The 18,860-nt window shown below is 42.9% G+C and overlaps 1 protein-coding gene across 1 annotated transcript in view; it reads left to right on the forward strand.

The window, feature by feature from the left end:
• Positions 1-18,860, forward strand: part of GRK5 (G protein-coupled receptor kinase 5) — a 55,809-nt gene that overhangs the window by 8,132 nt on the left and 28,817 nt on the right. The window contains exon 2 of the mRNA XM_009071069.1: positions 902-979. Coding sequence (XP_009069317.1) covers positions 956-979 — 24 coding nt within the window. The 5' untranslated portion in view covers positions 902-955. The remainder of the gene's footprint in view (positions 1-901; positions 980-18,860) is intronic.

An 18,860-nucleotide genomic window follows, 5' to 3' on the forward strand; every position in this document is an offset into this window, starting at 1 on the left:
TGGGGTCCCATGCAGCATGTGTTTCCTTCGAATGCTTGCCATGGATCCAAAACTCTAACTGAAGTGATTAATGCCTTCGTGGAGCACAAGTAATGCTTCTTTTGTTCCTTATGTAAACCTTGTCCTGAAACTCATCAGAAGTCAGTAATGCTACAATGCAGAGAATGGTCAGAATTTTAAAATCAAGGCAAACTTTGTGTCTGAGGTTGTGGTACTCCTAGTTTTTTTAATGCACTAGGGAAGCCAAAGATAATTTTGCTTATGGTGTCTATTCCTCTAAATGGTCTCTGCTGTTCCCTCTTGGTCCTAAAAAATCTGCCTAAGAAATCAGCTTTCTGGAGGGACTGAGTCAAGGATCACTGAAAGTGATGGGCAAGTCTCTCTGCTTTGTACAAGTATTGGTAGATCAAGGGGAAGACGTAAATACATAGGAAAGACACATTCAGCCCAAAAGACAATATATTGCAGGAGTCCACCTGACACATGAAATACCTCTGTGGCAAGAGTTAACAAGCATTCACTTTCTCTACTACTCCGAGAAATAATTTTCCCTGCTGTGTCCACCTTCCTTTTGAGCAAAACCAAATGAAGTTGATGTCTCTTGTCACTGAACACTTTCTGAAATGTAGCTTGGCAAGGCTATAAAATACAAATGAATTAAATTGTATTGCTGTTAATTAAGAGACACAGTCTCAGAAAATGCACCACTGGGGTTTGGTCAAAATGTAGTGGAGGAGTTTGGATAGGATTGTGTGTACAGGTCTTACTTCCACCAGAAAATGAGATTTATCCTTCAGATTTTTCATACAAAGTGTTCCGTTAAGGCCACATCCAAAATGAAGTTATAATGGTGAAATATGAGTGCAAATATTGACTTTTATTTTTTATATATCTGTTCCAGGCAGAATATGAAATTGCTCCAGATGAAAAGCTGGGAGAGAAAGGAAAGGAAATCATGATGAAATACCTCACCCCAGAGGTAAGGGGCAGCCAAAGTGGCATTACTGAAGGAATGCTGCAAGGCACACCTTTGCTAAACAAGGTTGTTATAGGCTTTGTAAGCCAGACTCCTAAAATTTATGGTGGCAATCTCCAGTGAATAAACCTGCAAGTCTTATACAAACAGTCAGAGCGCAAAAAAATTATAATGCAATCCAGAAATTGACTTCTAAGGATGAACTTCAGTTTATCAGGGGCTCAATTCATCTGTGGGTGAGCAGGAGGTTTCTCTGGGCTCTTCTCAGCATGCAAAGCTCTACATCTGGGGTGTAATGCAAGTGGCCTCAGCTGTTATCAACAGATGCACCAATTATTTCCTATCCAGCTCAGAAGTGGTGCTGGCATTTCATATACTGTTGTGTAGAAAGCACTGGCAAAAATGGTCTTTCATAATAGACATTGTATTTTAGTGCAAAAATTCCCACTCCTCCCCCAGCTCCATGTGCCCAAGGGTAGCCAGGGACACAGGACACAGTGTGGGTTGGAGCTCAGAGATGCTCTCACCCATTCTGGGGTCCACCACGGTGGGTTCTGAGCGTTGCACCTCGGGGCTGTGGGAAGGAGAGGAGCTCATGGAAGCAGCTGTGTCCACAGGGTGGCACTCCAAACAGAGATACGGATCTGCCGCTGGAATTTTGGGACAGGCTGCTCTTGAACCAACCCTTTTTGGGGGATTGTGATCATTTACTGGCCACATTTCACCTTTGCACCAAAAGTCACTGCCAGTAAGCAGTAAACATCTAACTTCAAACACAAGAGCAATCCTAGGATTTTTCCTAAGCTGCTTTTGTAAGAGTAATCAGGACGTACAATTGTTGCTTCAACTGTTTTACAAGAGAAATATATTTGACCTTCAGGAGAACGAATCACATTTTTGGCATTTTGTCTTTCTAGAGGGTTTAAATGGTACAATGTGTTTTGGAGGTGCAGGGGCAGAGCAGACCACTCTTTTTCCAGTCAGTCATTTTCCTACAATAGATTTTGATGCATACTTGCAGTTATCTCGGGCTGCATTTTGGAGTCTGGTTTCATTTACTGAGCCTGGCTAGTTTCATGTGCAGCCGTTGAGCACTGCCAGTATGAGTTCCTGCTGCCCATTCATTAGGGGCATAAAGTTCCACTGCTTTTTAAATCCACCAAAATGACCTTTTGTCTTAAAATTTCTGTCAACAGAGGAATGAGAGACAAATACCAAGGAAAAAGATTTCCCACCGCTCCAATTCCCATCTGGAAGTGGAGAAAGGCATTTTGCTGATAGCAGTGCTAGTAAAGTGAGAGAAGGATAGCAATGCTTAACTCCAGACAGTCTTGGTGTGGGTTTCTAAATGCCAAATCCCTTCACTGCTGTCCCATGGCACTCCTGCCACCCATAGTGTAGCCAGAAGCACATGGAATAGTTTAGTGAATGTGCAGTGAAGACCAATCTGAGAACAGCTTCCTCTTCATCAAGGAAAAATGGTGATGTTACGGGAAGAGAAAATACTGGAACTCCAGAGCTGGAGTTTCCATTCTCTTCCATGCCCTGTACTTCTCATCTGACCTGTGTACCTGGTTGCTCAGTATGTAAAATTGGCACAGTATATTCACAGTCTGTTCTGAAACTTTTCTGATAATTGCAAGTTAGCTTAACAACTTCGGGCAGAAGGAAACTAGGTGACCTCAGTGGTCCCTTCCAACCTTGCCCATTCTGTGATTCTGTGAAACACAAAGATATGCTCCTCCACTTGTAATCTAAAACTGCCTCCCTGGTGGTGGTGCTTTAATGTCTGCACTGGTCTTGCTGCACTGTTTTTTCTTAATGAGAAACTTCTGCTTCTTCCCAGAGGGATATGTAAGCCCTGTGTAGCAGAAAATACTTCCTAGGGGTGAGGTTGACTGTGCCATAACAATGGATTGAATGCTAGCAGGTCTCCCACACAACAGATGCTTAAAAAACTGGAGCAAGGCATGGCTAAATTTGATTTCATTGTAGATACCTAACTAAAGTACTCAGGTTAGGAGTGAAGATGGCCTACTGTCCTTTCTTGTCAAGAAAGGGAAAAAAGTATCTCCACAGGACACATTAGAAGTCAGTGATTCAAAGCCAGGTTAGATGCTTACAGTCCAAAGGGATGAATCTGGACCTAAATGTCCTAATGGAGTATCATTCTGTCCAGCAAAAAAACCTTTTCATTAGGATCTACAGTTCTCCAGTTAGTTATCAGTCCCCTGAAAGGTACAAATTGCCACTGATTTCACACTCTTCTGCTTTCAGGTGAACACTTCTTTTAAGTAGGTGTGTGCCTGTGCTTCAAAGAACATGATTGTCTTGGTATAAAAATAGTGTGACGTACAGCTTGACTGATAGAATAAAATTATAGGTTTAGTTCTTGGACAGATAATTCAGTCTTATAATGTGAGGAGTATTTTTCCCAGAGTGCAGGATCAGAAGCAAAATGCAAACAAAAAGTAGACTTTATGCTCTTTAATATTTATAAATGATTTTGAGTTCTTGCTTACGTTTTTAAATGTCATACATATTTAACATACAGTGTGTCAGTGTATCATCATTTGAAGGTGCAGTCATTTGCATAGGGAACATGCACTTTATTTAATAAAACATATACTACTTGCACTGGAGAAAGGAAAAGAAAACACCTCCCCAGATGAGTAGACATCACACCAGTACTCACAGCCTCATGTGACTCACACAGTGACTGTGAGACAGTGCCACACCACACCGTTAGCAGACTCAAACGTGTGGGAGCAGGGAATTCCCTCCTGGAGAGCTCTGTATGAGAACATTCAGCATCAGCCCCGAGGCCACTAAACAAGCTCAGCACTTGCCAGGATGGTAGAGCAGGGAGGTGCTTTTTCAAGTAATCATAATTCAGGCTCTTCACAGCTTTAACATCCTGAACGGCCTCTGTGTGCTCGCCGGAGAGGTTGGCAAGAGGTTGACAACAACCAGCCTTTTGTCCTAGTTGATGTCAGGGATGGCACAAACAGCTCAGGCTTCCACCATCTCCCTGACCTACAGGCAACAGCAATGGCAAATACTGAATGTGTCCTGGCACCTGGAAGGGAACACGGTGGTCTAGGTTTAGGCCTCTCAAAGAAGTGGCACTAGGAACAACCTCCCTAGGGGTGTGGTAGAGTCCTCATCACTGGAGCTTTCCAGCATACTCTTGGACAGGGTTCTGGATAATCTCGTCTAGGTACCCTTTCCCATGAAACGTTGGACCAGATGATCTTCAAAGGTTCTTTCCATCCTGAGCTGTTCTACCGTTCTATGAACTCGGGTCCTCACCTTGGGAAGACAGTAGTATTCCCTCTCTCTTGCCTAAAGTTCATTGAAACAGTCATATCCAACAGCCTATTCTGAACTGTCTGATGGGACAGCAATGTGAGGAGTACGTGTGATCTTCATGCTGAGGATGCCAAAATAGAAGTGTTTTCATTGCTTCCTTAGCAGCTTTACTTGAGTGATGAGCAGGAGAGTGAAAACCCACAGAAAAGGTGTCCTGTAGCTTAAACCCTTGAAACATTCTCTGAAGAACTGTTCCTTCTCCATGCACAGGAGCAGCACAATGGTTGCTACACTGGCAAGGCCGAGGCTTCTTGACTAAAGTCTTGCTTTTTTAAGAAAGGCTTTAACAATTTCCATGAAAAAGGCACTTGAAGCTGCCTTCTTGACTTAATAAGCCCATAGGGCAAAAGTCCAACCCACAGGAAGTCTAAAATTTCTGAGGTTGTGAAATATGATGGTAAAACTGCTAAAATGAATGGGTCACAAATATTTCTTCCCTGGTTTTTCCTAATCTCAGCAAGCAGCTGAGTGGAAAAGGTTCAGTTTTAGGTTCCAGTTCTGTCTGTAAATGGAAGGGGCCTCAGCACTCTGTTGAACACCTGAGTTAAACTGAACCCAACCTGGCTTCATTACCTGGCTGCTTCTTGTAGTGGAAGAGCAACGAGATATAAATACCTTTGTCCTGCTTTTAAATTAGAATTTTGCCTCTCCATGCAGCATTTTTGCCTTCCTGCCTGACAGCTGCCCTGCCTTACTCTACTAGATCACTAGCCCACTATTTGCTTTTTCACTGTAAATCACCTTGGGAGACTTTGAGAGACGCTATATAAAACTAAATTGATTTGAAATGGCTCTTAAGACAGTCTCCATATGCCATTATAGTTTATATTTGGACTCAGCTGGGTACTAAAAATGTTACTGAACAGGATGTCTAATGTGTATTGTTATCCCCATTAAAATACTTGACAGAATATGAAGAACAGCAACAGCATTAGTTTTCTTATCTGAATTCCTGTCCGGTCTCCTTTCCTCCAGGAAATGCACAGAATAAAGGCCATGTTTGCACTTTCTTTGCTGCAAGAAGTTAGCTGGACACAGTAATAACCTCCTTAATCCAATCTAAGCCTAGCAATGGATATTTTGATAAGCAAAAATATGTCTTTGTTTTTATGAACAATTATAGGATAAGGAAGGGAGGGAAAAGTCTCCTGAAAGGGACACTGGCTGGTCAAGCAGTGCTTGGCCTTCCCCTTGTCTACTGGCTAAAATGTGCTCTTCTCTTAAATCAGTTCTTTATGGAGAAGAAAACATCTATGTAATATGGGTGAGATGAAATTAAAATGACATATGAGCCCTTCTGCTGGGCAAAGCCATGCAGCTGAGTCAGGCTCCGGCTCACAGGCACCCTCTCAGCTCTGTGCATCATCAGAGGAGTTTTCTATTTACACACCATTGCTTAAATCTTGACGGCAAAGATCTTTGCCTTTGGTTGCTCTCTCCTTGAGATTTCTTTCCCCCTTCCTATTTTCACCACCAAAATAAATGCAAACTTCAGCACTTGTGCTTCTGAGTGAGTCATCTTTGCTGATCACTAAAGCCTTCCATCTCCCAGAAGGAAAGTTTCATGTATCACTCCTTAATGACTCTGGCTGAATCCTGGAAGGGCAGGTCATACCATACCAAGAGCTGCATTCAAGTTGAGACCTCTTCCCCCAACTGTTTAGTTTTACTAAATGCCTTCTAGGGAACATGTTATAATTAGGTTTTGGAATGGCCAAAACAATAGCTGAATGTCACTCTAAGGGAAGCACTGAAGGATAGAAACATTAAGCTTCTGTAAAGCAATCTGCAGAGTTTAATGCAAGACAGAGGCTTTGTGTTTTGAAAGGTGAACCTTCAGGGGCTGTTTTCTTCATTGTCACCTTTATCCTACAAATTCAGCTTATATCACTTATATCCATCGAGTCATCTCTGTCCCCCTGTAAGCTTATTATCTTGCTGATAAGAGCCCAACACAATAGAGCTTTTCACTGGCTACAGTGGATGGTCCCTTAAGGCTCGGTCCAAGAGTTATCTCCACAGCTAGTTTTCAAATTTTTCTAAACCCTATGCGTTTCATTAATACCCAATTGAAGTAAGCCATGAATGAAGTGCCTGTCTGAACACAGTGTTAAACATGGACTTGGGATGGGCTAGAATTATGTACTTGCTCAAAGCATTATTCACTGTGTCCTTTGGGTTCCCACTGGGAGACTTTTCAGGATGCTAAATACTTTAAGTAGAAATCCTGGCATTGCTTGAGCCAAGGAGAATTTTGCCATTTAATTAATTACCCTGGGACTTTACCCTTTGGCTCAATGGATTTCTCATCTCCCCTGTCTATTGACTTCACTACTCCATGAGCACCATTTTAGCCAGAGATGATAGCATTACTTAGGCCTCTGCTTTGCAGCTCGCATAATCGATACATAATCCAGTCTCCAGAGAAATCAATGCATAATTCTTGTTGTTGTTGCAGAGACAGTGCAATCAATATCTCCACTGATCACTATGTCTTAGGCCAGGAAAGTACCTTCCCAGTGCACTTTCTGAATAAGCTCATCTTTCCGAAGTTCAGTTCTGGGAAAATGTCTGAGCAGCAGAACGGCAACCTTGTTACTCAAATTAATGCTTTCTAGTCAGAATTTATTTTAATAAACATTCTTCTGTCACCAGGGCGAGGCTGTAATGTAGTGTGGCAGAGGAATCTGAAAAATCACAGTGTTGCCTTGATTAGGAGTCCCTTTGCTGTGGTCTCAGGCTAAAAGGCATTTTCTCACGGTTTGCTCAAGTCCTATTTCCTCATCCTTTACCCACTGTTTATAATACAAATGTTAGTTAACTAAACACTTACTGAGGACTTCTGTCTCTTGCAATGGTGCCAAACTGCATGAGAGCCTGTGGAAGCAGCATGGAGCCTGCCCTGCCTGGTGATGCTGTCCCAGAATAGGTCCTTGGGCAGTCTTGGGTCCTGTCCTTTAGACTTAGGGTGAGCTGCATATGCAATGCGTTTGCTCAGACTGGTTGAAGGTTTGGGCTGGAGTCATTAACTACACTGTTTTTATGCTAATCAGTGCTATTAGCTGGAGCTCTGCTTTTCCTTCCTTGTTGTTCTGGAGAGGTTACACTCCCCACTTCATATGTTTCTTAACTGTTTGTCATTTGTGGTCAGGAAGAGCATTGTGATGCCTTGGTCAGTGGGCAAAAGCCTTCTGGCTTCCCTGTGCTTGCTGGAATTACTCTGACTTGACTCTTTAGCAAATGGAAACTTACTTCTGCTAATTGATGTCAACCACACATGTAAACCTGGTTTACAGCTGTGTGCTGAGGCAGGGCAGACACCCCAGGCTGCTCTGACTCCTCTCAGAGAGTAGCCAGGGTATCCAAAAGGGATGAGGACACTGCAAAGAAAGAGTTGCCTGCTCAGGATTATCTGGCAACAGGAAGGATGTGCTTTTCTCCCTTGGCTAATGAATATGCTCATTACAGTTTCCTCCTCTCCATTTCAGCTCTCATCTTTTCCCTATCCCCTCTGCATACCCCTCATGACTTATATATACTCGGTTTGTATGGATTATCCAGTGGCTAGGGAAGTTAATTCTAAAAGCCTTTAATGTCCATTCAGCTTCCCCAGAAACAGCCTCTTCTGGCTGAAAATTTTGCCCACATGGGGAAAAAAAGAATCAGCCTTTTCCAGCTGTCTGGAACACTGGCTTGCAAAACATCCAGAAATCTGCAGGAGATGGCTTTTGTGTGTTTGCACAGAATGACATTAAAATAGGCCTCTGGTGAGTCCAGCCTCTAACATTCCCAACACACATATTGCAGCCTTGGAGGCATCTGGATAGGAGAGATGAGATGACTCTTTCTGCCCACTGGCTATGGGGAGCCCAGGGAGACTCTGAGTGTCTCAGTTTTGAGACGATGAAAGTGTGATGTGGTGAATTCCATGTTTGGTGTAATGCAGAATATGTTAGATTACACTGGGTGGCACATCCACACAGGTTTCTGTGCACAATTTCTCAGTGGTACAGGAAGCCTTTGAAGACCTGACCTCCACAGCCCTTCCAGTCCCACCCTGCAACTTGCAGCAACTTTCCTGATTGTTTCAGTTTCAGATTTATGAAGCTAAAAGCATAATGGGTCAGTAAGTGTCTCTCTGAGCTCAGGATTCATTGTGCTAAACTCAGAAGCAGTAACAGGCAACCATATCCAGAGAAGAGGATTGAGGCTGGTGAAGGGACTGGAGCACAAGTGCCATGAGGAGAGGCTGAGGGAGCTGGGGGGGTTCAGCCTGGAGAAGAGGAGGCTCAGGGGAGACCTTATCACCCTCTGCAACTCCCTGACAGGAGGTTGGAGTCAGGTGGGGGTTGGTCTCTTCTCCCAGGCAACCAGCAGCAGGACAAGAGGGCACAGACTCAAGCTCTGCCAGGGGAGGTTTAGGTTGGATATTAGGAAGAGATTTTTGACAGAGAGAGTGCTCAGGCATTGGAATGTGCTGCCCAGGGAGGTGGTGGATTCACCATCCCTGGAGGTTTTCAAGCTGAGACTGGATGTGGCACTTAGTGCCATGGTCTAGTGACCACGGTAGGGTTGGACTCGGTGATCTTTGAGGTCTTTTCCAACCTGGTTGATTCTGTGATTCTATGATTCTATGATATGCTTGATACCAACAAAGAAGGGAATGAAGAGGCACATGATGAGAATGGAAGTTAAACATAGCTTAGTTCTCACCTGGTTCCCTCATAATAGTTAAGTAGGATTCTGGAAATACATCTGGAGGTTTCATCATCCGAGTAGCCTCACAAGAATGGGACAGGCAAATTCAGATGAGATGCCTGAGGCTAGCACCTTTGACTGGAATGATGCAACTAGAAGAATCACTAAGCTGATAATGTTAGAATGTACTATTTTAATGTGGAACCAGGAATCACAGGATTGCCATAAGCAGTGTTTTAAATTTCACAGGAAACAAATATATTTCAGTTCATTAAAGTGTCACTAGGTAAGTGTAAAAAATCTGATTAAAAAGCAAAAAAACCTTTGGATTACAATTTGATTTAGAAATAATCAGCAGATTTAAGTTGTGGATATGTGATGCTTCAAACCATTAATGTTTAATAATTTTTTTCACCAGTAATGCAACAACACTTACAAAACTCACTTCACCTGCATGCCAAGCTTGTATGTTAATTTATTATTTTTTAATCAAGTCAGACTCTGACCTGAGTCAAAAATCAAGCATACAGCAAGTTTATTATTGTGGCACAGATGCTGTTTGTCTAACAAACTAAGCTGAGGAAGAGCAGAATATGCCACTGCAAACAGCGTGTCATCCTCTGCAGTAAATGTCTTCCCTCTCAGTGCTCTGCAGATGGCTGTTACCATATGATCCTTGATGGACCGTGTGACCCAGGTGATTAGGGAATGCCCTGTCTCCAGCAGTGCTAGCTGGTGAATTTGTTTGCTTTCCTGGGTGTTTCCAGTCTTTCTGTTAGTGGGGCACTGGTTCCTGCCTGATGTTTGTTTAATTCCCTTTCTAATTCTTTTTGAGACCTTCTTGGACTCTCTTTTCGGGTTTTTGTTTCTTCATTCAAGTGTTTCCTCAGGATTTTGGCCTGCTAATGGAGAAAAAATGCGGGCAAATTCTACAGGATCCCCTGTGCAGCTGATAGCACGACAGTCATTGATGAGCACAGCCTGGATCAGGCTTCATGCATGAGCTGCCTTCATGCAAAGCAAACAGCTCGTGGGCTTCAGTCCAGAGATTGCTTGCAAGGGAAGGGTTACTCATATTTACAGGCTTGTGTCTCAGAGGAGTGAATTCAAGCAAGGATCTGTTTGTTTTCCTGCAAGAAAGCCATTCAGTAACGCTGAGGTTGTAAATGAGTGTTTATAGATTTAGGGATTTTTGAAATGGAACAAATGACATTTGGTTTACCAGAGGAAGCCGAGCTATGACTATTGCAACATAAGGTTGCTTGCAAATGTTTAGGCTATCCATCAGTGCAAGAGGACATTAAAAGGTAGAAAGGTTCTGATAAGAGGTTGGATGCTGGATGTTCTCCAAACCTATTAACCACACATGACAAGAGAAAAAAACCTCCCAGAACTGAAGTTTTCTAATTGTCCTGTCTTCTTTGTTGCTGCTAATAGTGAGAATACTGTTGTTTTCCCCAAAAGCTTTATCAAACATCTGGCTGCTTGTAGTAATGCACTGTAGCCATGGCTCCACTGGGTTGCTAACAAAAGTGGTTATGTGACACTTCCAAGGATTCTGAGTAGCCCAACTTCGAGGTAGCTAGAAAATCCTGCTTAGTATTTGCCTTCTTTTCTACTCTGTTTCTTAAGCTATGCTCCTCATCCTGTTGACAGCTACTAGTACTTGTTATTTCGTCTGTTTTCATCCCTTAATCTGTGTGTAAAATGCTTTTAAGGCAGAAAAAAGGCAACAGCAAATAAAACATGCTTTCCCTTCCCCTACTTTAAAATAAGTTCATATAAAACAATTTCAGCTGGCTAGTTTATGAGCACCCCTCCACCACTAAACCTATTGTCTGCAGAAAGGAGGGCAAATGTGTTTCTTTGCCAGAGAAACCTCTATAAGCAGGTTTCTAAAGTATATGTGGGGAAGGGCTAGGGTTTAAAGACACTGAAAAGTATCCTGCCAAGCACTTCTTGTGAAGGGCCAATTTCTTACTAATTGAAGTCAAAAGCATATCTTCTCTGCTGACCAGTTTAGGTTCTTAAAATAAGCTGTACCAAAAACCCCAGAGCTGGTTGGGATTGTGGTGAGTGTTTCTGTTTAATTGAAGAGCATAAAATCAGCAGCTGATTCACTGGATTTGCCAAAGAAGATGATGAAACAACTAAATTTTGTCTCATGGGACAATTTGTTATTTCAAAATTACTTTCTATGGGGCTTTGGGTGTTTAAGCTCTGGTGACCCATAGGAGCCAGGAAGAATTTTCTCCTTCTTGATCTAGGCAGTCTTCTCTCTTCCTTTGTTGCTCCAAAACTCACATTGTGGTTATACCCCCAAATTTCTCTGCATCAAATAATTCAGCATTCCAAGGAAACCACACTTTGAATTGAAGAACTTTATGCAGGAAACATGTTGACTCACACCATTTGCATGGCAGTTGCTTGTTTGCCACGATCAGGAAGAGAAATGTGGTTTCTAGAAAGGAGCAGCTACAAAACTGTCTATTGAGAAGAGGAAAAGCAAGGTATAGCCAGATAGCAGGCCCTGATGCTGACTAACAGGAGATGCATGGAAAATATTTCATATACCTCCTATGCACTTGTCAGAAAGGAAACCTCAGTGGCTGCAGAGTTTCTCCAAGGAAGGGTATAGTTCTAGACTATAATTTGTACCCCAGCACCAAAGAGGAAGGATGCTGGAAACCCAGAGAGTAAACTTGTCCTTTTCCTAGTGGTGGGCCTGCCGAGGCAGAAAAGGCACTCTGGGGAGTCCAGGGTGAGTGATTGGGCTTGTAGCTACATCAGATCTACTGCAAGAACTGTGGCCTTTTGTGATGGATTAGTACAACCCCTCCAGGCAGAAGAACATGTTCAGCTGTTTGCCGAGGGCTCTGTTGTCTCCAGTCATTGTATTTTTCTGTGTGTCAACATGTGTTTTGATAGTTTAGAAGCATATGAGGGAAAACAGATTCGTCGTGACTTCAGATCAGCTTGCAGCTACAAAACAAACCCCACAGTTGATAGGCACTGCTGTTTTGCTTCTTCACTTAGCTACCAGCGAGTGATCCTGCCCTTGGTGGTTAAAATACCATTTGGTCAGAGAACAGGATTGGCTCCAATATTTTCTCTGCCATGGACCCACTCTGTAATCCTGGATGAGGTATTTCATATCTATGGCCTCCACTCCCACTCCCAGGGCTGGTGAGGTTGGTTTGTTTTGGAAGCTTTAGCTCTCATGACATGTGTATGTAGTGCCTGGCATTACAGGGCCCCAGTCTTAGGTATCATGTCTACACACTGTCGTAATAGATAAATTGCTACTAATAACACAGCTGCCTTCCATGCTCCCTGTCCACCTCACTGCCAATTCCTACATCTGTCATCTCAAAGCAAATATCCTGGAATTATGAAGCCTTTTGCTTTACTGGTTTGCCTCATACAGACCCAGATGACTGTGGTAGGGGAAAAAAAAAAGTAAAAAGAAAATGGAGAAGTTGATTACTTAAAGTGTTGCAGCTGCTCCTGATGTAGAATTGGCTGTTTACTACATACACAGCTAAAACTGAACAGATAAGATCAGACACAGGGCAAGACAAAAGAATGTTCCAACATTTTTGTGCATAACACCAAAAAGCGTCAGGAGACTGTGTGTGCTGTGACAGTGCTGGGATCCTTTCCCTCATCAGGAGACCCAACCTGGGCTTCCCAAAATAAAAGTACAACCAACACACTTTATCTCCTCCTCCACTGCCTTCCTCTGCATTTCTTGCTTGGATTCAGGGATCTTAGGAGTCTTTCCCAACATAAGGGATCCTTAGATTCTCTCTGTCAGCCCCTTCATGGCAGTCCCTGACTGCATGGTCAGAACTTCCCAGGCTGTAGCTTAGACTGAATCTCAGCTGGCATTGGCCTGCCCCTGCCCAAAACAGGGAGGTGAGCCAACATCAGTCACCCAAAGTGGCTCCAGATGTCTCCCTGAGCTGGGGCAAGCAGAGCCCAGGCTGTGCCCTGAGCTGGTGTGTTCCTGCTCTTAGAGCAGTGCAGACCCCAGTGGAGATACCAAGGGCCAGTTCTTGGGGTGAATCTCTAGCCACAAGGAGCAGATCTGCCTTGGAGCCACAATCTTGTGGCCTCTGTTTTGCCTTTCATTACCTTTCCCCTTTGAAAACATGCATTATCTGGGCACATGAACTTGTCTCTCCTTGATTTTGTGCTTACCAGCATCACTTGCATGTACTGCTATCTCCCTTTTCTTAGTAACTGCTCTGCTTACAGTCTTCCTTATGATTCCTTATGAGTGTTTGCCTCCAGGTGCTGAGGACACTCACCCCTGATAGTCACACCATTGCTACCTGTCCTGGTAACTGCTGCCTTTGCTAGCTGAGCCTTCCTCCAGCATCTGGAGAATGATGTGACTCTGCAAAAGCACCAGCAGAAATGGCATTTCATGTGTCAGATTTCCCATCCTTGACACAAACCACTGCTCTCCAGTGCCCGTCTTGGGTCACAGTTGTGTGAGTGCAGATCAAATGCAGCAACAGAGCAGCTGGATAAAGCCAGTATGTCCAGATTTTTGTGCATGAACTCTTCTCATCCTATCATGCACCATCTCAACCCAAAGTTCATCTTCTTTCATAGTTTTGATGTCTCTACTGGTAGCAAATCTGTGTGGAGATTGGCAAATAGGTTATATGTGGAAAACTGCTGTCAGCATCTGAAAATACACATATCATTAAGACAAATGCTTGGAACCAGAGGCAGCTCAAGAAAAGTTATGGCTTGAACTTTTGTCCATTGACTGAAACACTTTTAATTGTTTTAAGCTAGTTTGTTGTGGAATGTTTTCATAACCTGAAACATAACATATGCTGCATGTTATTTATTTCATGCAAGTGGCTTTTAAAATAACTCATCATGTTTCAATATCATGGCTGCATGCCTGAAACTTGCCAGGAAAGCAGTTGTGTTTATGACAAAAGTTTGCACGAGGTCTATTCAGTCTCAAGAGTGTGATATCTTTTTGGTTCATATAGTTTTGGTAGTGTTGAACAGTCGTGCTTTAAGATACTGTGATGACTCACATGCACTGGCAAGAGTTGGTATAAAATGAAAGCCTGTATTCCTAGGTTTCTGCCACTTATTCACTAATGGCAAGCTACAATTGGACTGATTTGAGGAATCTGAGCATCTCTAGCTTTCATTTGTCTCAGTGAGATTTCTTTGATTTCAGTCACAGATGATGATCAACTCTTCTGCAAAGCACAACTCTCAACCTCCTGCTCACTGTTGTGTAAAATATTGTGAGATTGCCACCTAGCTCTTGAAGACTTAATCATGCACTGAAGTTTTAATATTTCAAGGATCTTAGATGAAAGGCACTGTGTAAGGACAGAGAATTACCTCTGGACTACTGACCTGCTCTGTTCCTTGCAAAGTCAGTCTGGCCAGACTCAATGCTCTTCCTTTTTCTGCTCTGAAGTTCAGGCTTCTGCAAGCTCTTTCATCTATTCTTTAGGAGACAGTGATGATTGAGACAAGTGTCTTTGAAGCAGAACTGTTCATTTGCAAAGAAGATACTTATTCCTTTGCTCAGAGCTCCAGGTTTCCTTTGGTGAGCTCTAATCATACAAACTCCCTTCCTCATCTGTTCTCAGGGCCATGCCAAGTGCCTGTGTTTTATGGAGCCCAGTGTTTTGCAAAATCATTGGTACAAAGGACTGGGAGAGGGCTCAAGAGCCTCTTGCACTGAATGGAGATCAAATACACTTAGATGATCAACAGATGTCTGAGTGCCCTTGGAGGTCTTTCAGACCTCTGAGCACAGATTCCACAATATTCATATGCCCATTCTTCTGCTTTCCTGTGTGAAAAAATTAGAAATAAAAAAAGGCCTTCATATCCAATTAAGTGGATTCCTTCACATCATTCCCCCAGTGTAGAGCAGAATATGCAGAATAATTGATCCCTGCCCTCTTTATTAGAAACATTTCTATATTAAAAGACCTTTATCATGTCTCACCCTTACTTTTCCAGACTAAACAGATCTAGTTCCTCAATGCTTTCCTTTGGGGTTTTCTTTCCAAGCATGTTTCAATTCTTCAGACACTTGGTGCTCTTGTCAGCTCTCTGTAACCCTCTCCGGTGGGTGACCCCAGCTAGATACGTGTCTTTAGCTGGAGTCTCAACACATCCCTCTCAGCTCCCTTTGTTGTTTGGACACTTTTCCTATTGAAACAGCAGTGTTACACACAATAAAACAACTCTGCACGTGCAGGTTTGTGTTCTGGATCTGCGCTGGGCTCTATGCAGCTATCAGGAATAACCAGGGTTGGTTACACAGGGGCATCTGCTTCTCACCTCACCCCAGTTCCAGAAAGGCAAATCCTAACAGCTTGGCTGTCATAAAAATGCTTCTGCTCACTGAAAGTGCAAATCTCTGCTAGCTGGCTGTCTGGTTTCACTTCCACAGACTTGGAAGCAACACCTATAGTGCACTACACCTTGACCGTGGTCATACACTGTAAACACTTGGAAGTTCTGTCATGAGAAAAATTAGAACAAGTGGAATGCTTTAGTGAAAAAGTAAAATTATCAGATAAGGTCTTCTGAATGCTTCCCTTGGTACTGCTGGCACTTCAGCTTGTTTTATAAAGCATTTGATTCACTGGTAGATCAACAAAAGGTTGGATGTCCCACACAGTCACAGGGAAAACACCCTCAGAGAGATGTTGTAAGTACCATGGGAAACACATAGAGATGACTTTATGAGAAGGCTTATTTGATCACTGTCCTGTTCAGTGAAGCTCAAGACAGACTGGGTCTTGGAAGGCTGAGTGAAGTAGCCTGTAGCAAAACCTACGGAGCTGTCAGATAGGAGAGGTTGCGTTTTGAAGTATAGCGATGCAAGATGACATTCAAAGTAACAGATAATGGGGAGTCACACAGCCTGGAAGCTTTCATCTCATCTGAATCAGATCCGGCTGCTTTCCAGTACTGCAGCAGGGTGCCAGGACTCGGGAACACCAGGCACAGCATGGACACAGCTGCCAAAGAGGAGTCTTCTGGCATCCAGGCTGGCAGGGACAGTTGCAGTAGTGCAGGAAAGACTATGCTGCATTGGCTTGTGCTGCTCTCAGCTCCTACCAAGAACGTGGTGTTTATGGGTGTTACTGCAGCCAGCTTCATAACTACCCTCCATGGGTGTCAGTGGTTGCATCCTAGTGAGCAAGAGAGGGGGAGAAGTCCAAATCAGCCTCTCAGCAAAGTATCTTAAGGCCCAGAGGAAGGAATAGTGGTCTCCAAATTTTTGTGGGCACGAACACAACTAACCTTGAGCAACTGTGTGACATCTCAACTGTTTTCATGCTGTTTACTGAAAGCAGCTGAGAATATCTCTTTTGCCTTTTTAGAAAAGAAAAAAATAAAATTTAGAAGTGGAGACTTTTCTTAGAGTGTGCTGATGGCACTCAGAAGTAACTGAATATCCATTTCTTTTTTCTTACATAACCACTCATGCAATTCCTAGTTGCATTCTTTTCTCAAAAATTAAACAGGAGGGCAGCATAAAACTGAGATGTTGCTTTGCCAGCAAAATATTTATATGAAGGTTTTTAGTTTCTGGCCATAAAGGAGAGAAGATACAGGAGGTAGATTTTGGTCAAAACTTGGTGAAAGTGGTGTGGACTTTTGGACTAAACTGTCTGGTCAAAAAGGACAACATGATGAGAGAAGTTTTTGTTGTAGGATCAATTTAAGCACATTCTGTGCTGCCAGAGTCTGGCCTTGACTGGCATGATTTCTGATTTACATTATTGTAAATGGGATCAAGAATCACTTCCTTTGCTTTCAGGAAACAGAATAGCCATTAGGGGAAATGTGGGACTGTACTTGTTAAAAGTCCCCAGTGCTTTGTTTTGATTACAAGAAAATATAACTGGTTTCTGCAGGTGTTTTTGTAGAGTTAGCAGAATGCTCTTTGTCACACAGTCAGATGTAATGGTCTTAACCATGGTGTATTGCTCTCCTAGCTGCCACAGGACATTTAATATGTTGGAAAAGGTGTCTCTGTTCCCCTGTAAAAGCCAAATTTGCTTTTACAGCCATTGCCCATAATGCAGTGGGAGAATGGTATTAATAACCATTTCATTGGGGCTGCAGAAATCTTCTGCACCTCTCTAGGGAAGAAGCAACTTTTTCTTCTGTAAGTGGCCAAAGTGTTACCTTTGGAAGCTTTCGCTCTTGGGATCCAAATGCTTCCTTGCACTCATAACCTGTGCTACCTAATTGTTCTCCAGGGCAGCAAAAGTAGGTTAGTGGGTTGGGGTTTGGCGTGTAATTGTTTCTGGCTTTGTTTGAATATTTGAAGGCTGTAGGTATGCACAGTACTCACACGGGGGAAACGGCAGCCGTGGCTGTTTAATGGGAGCAGTGGGAACTATGAAGTCTCAAGGAAAATCTCAGGAAGGATCCTACAATGGCTCACTAGAACTGTTTGCAGAGTTGGAAAGGGTTGGGTATGCTCCTCCCATGCATGTGGTGCCCTGAACCACATGCCCAGAAGGGCTGCAAAATGACATAAAATGTGTTGCTGGGTCTACAGAACCTTTGGAAATGATCAGCCTGTGGGAGGAAAAAAAAAGTGTGTTTTTTGTTGTAGAAAATGAAGCGATCTAGTAAAGTCTTTGCAGTGCAGTGTAAGGCTTTAGTCTGTGTACAGAGTATCAGTGTGTTTATGTCTGGGTCTACCTTCATATTGTTAGTTTGCTCTGGATTTGTTCAGAGGAAGTAAAGATTCAATGGTCAGCAGTGAGGGGTTTGAAAAATCAAGTGGTGACTGTGTCTCCCACAACCTTGGAGAGAGGAATCATAGTTTGTGTCATTTTTAAGTACTTCTCACATTGTCTTACCATTTCTTTTGCTCATTCTTCCTCCCTTTCCTTTAAGAATTTGGTTTCCTTTTTTTACGACCAAGAGTTAACTGATGCTTATAATTTATTTTTAATGTACTTTGATCTCAGACAAAGTTTGATGGAATGAATGCTCTAACAATGCATCATGGGCATGATCTTCAACACTAAGCTCAAGGCAGCTTACCTTCCATTGGGAAATGAATTCCCAATGGGAAAAGAAGTTGCCTGGCATGAGTAAGAATCAGGTCACTTGGTCTAAATGACTAGTTATGCAGTGTAGTACTTAGCTTTTGGATTCCAATTTTGACCTCTAAATGTAGAACAACTTCTGGATTTGCTTAGTAGTAACTTCAATTTGATGCCCTAGTATCAATTTTACTAAAGTGTGATTAAAAGTGGGTGTTCTCCAAATATCTTTTGTTGAGGAAATGGAGGAATGTATCGAGGAAATGAGGAAACATTTCTGTGGGGTCAGAGGTATCCCCAGCATGTTCTGCAGATTGTCTGTCAAGGTTGAATATTGAGACTGCATTGCACACCATGCACAGACAGTTCTGTAAACTATGTTCCTATTTAAAAACATTCAAGTGGAACAAACTTACTTTTTCATGCCACAACCAGGATCATATTCACATTTCAGTAGTGGGAAGGAAAAGATAAAAGACTTAATTCAGCTTTCACCATGCTGGAGATTTTCTCTGGCTCCACCTCTGCCCCTTCCTCTGTCCTCATTCCCAGTGTTTTTGAACTCTGTCTGCAATGCATTTCAGTGCTTGCCAAGATATCTTCAACTAAGGGTGAGTTAATGAGAACATCTGGCCATGAATGAGTGATGATGCTGTGTGACCCACCCACTCAGCACATCTGGTGGCTGTGGCCATGGATGAGGGACCTTACAGAGTTTTAAAGCTTCTGCAGGG

This window comes from Acanthisitta chloris, unplaced genomic scaffold, assembly GCF_000695815.1.
Source record: "Acanthisitta chloris isolate BGI_N310 unplaced genomic scaffold, ASM69581v1 scaffold21753, whole genome shotgun sequence".
NCBI classification, from domain to species: Eukaryota; Metazoa; Chordata; class Aves; order Passeriformes; family Acanthisittidae; genus Acanthisitta; species Acanthisitta chloris.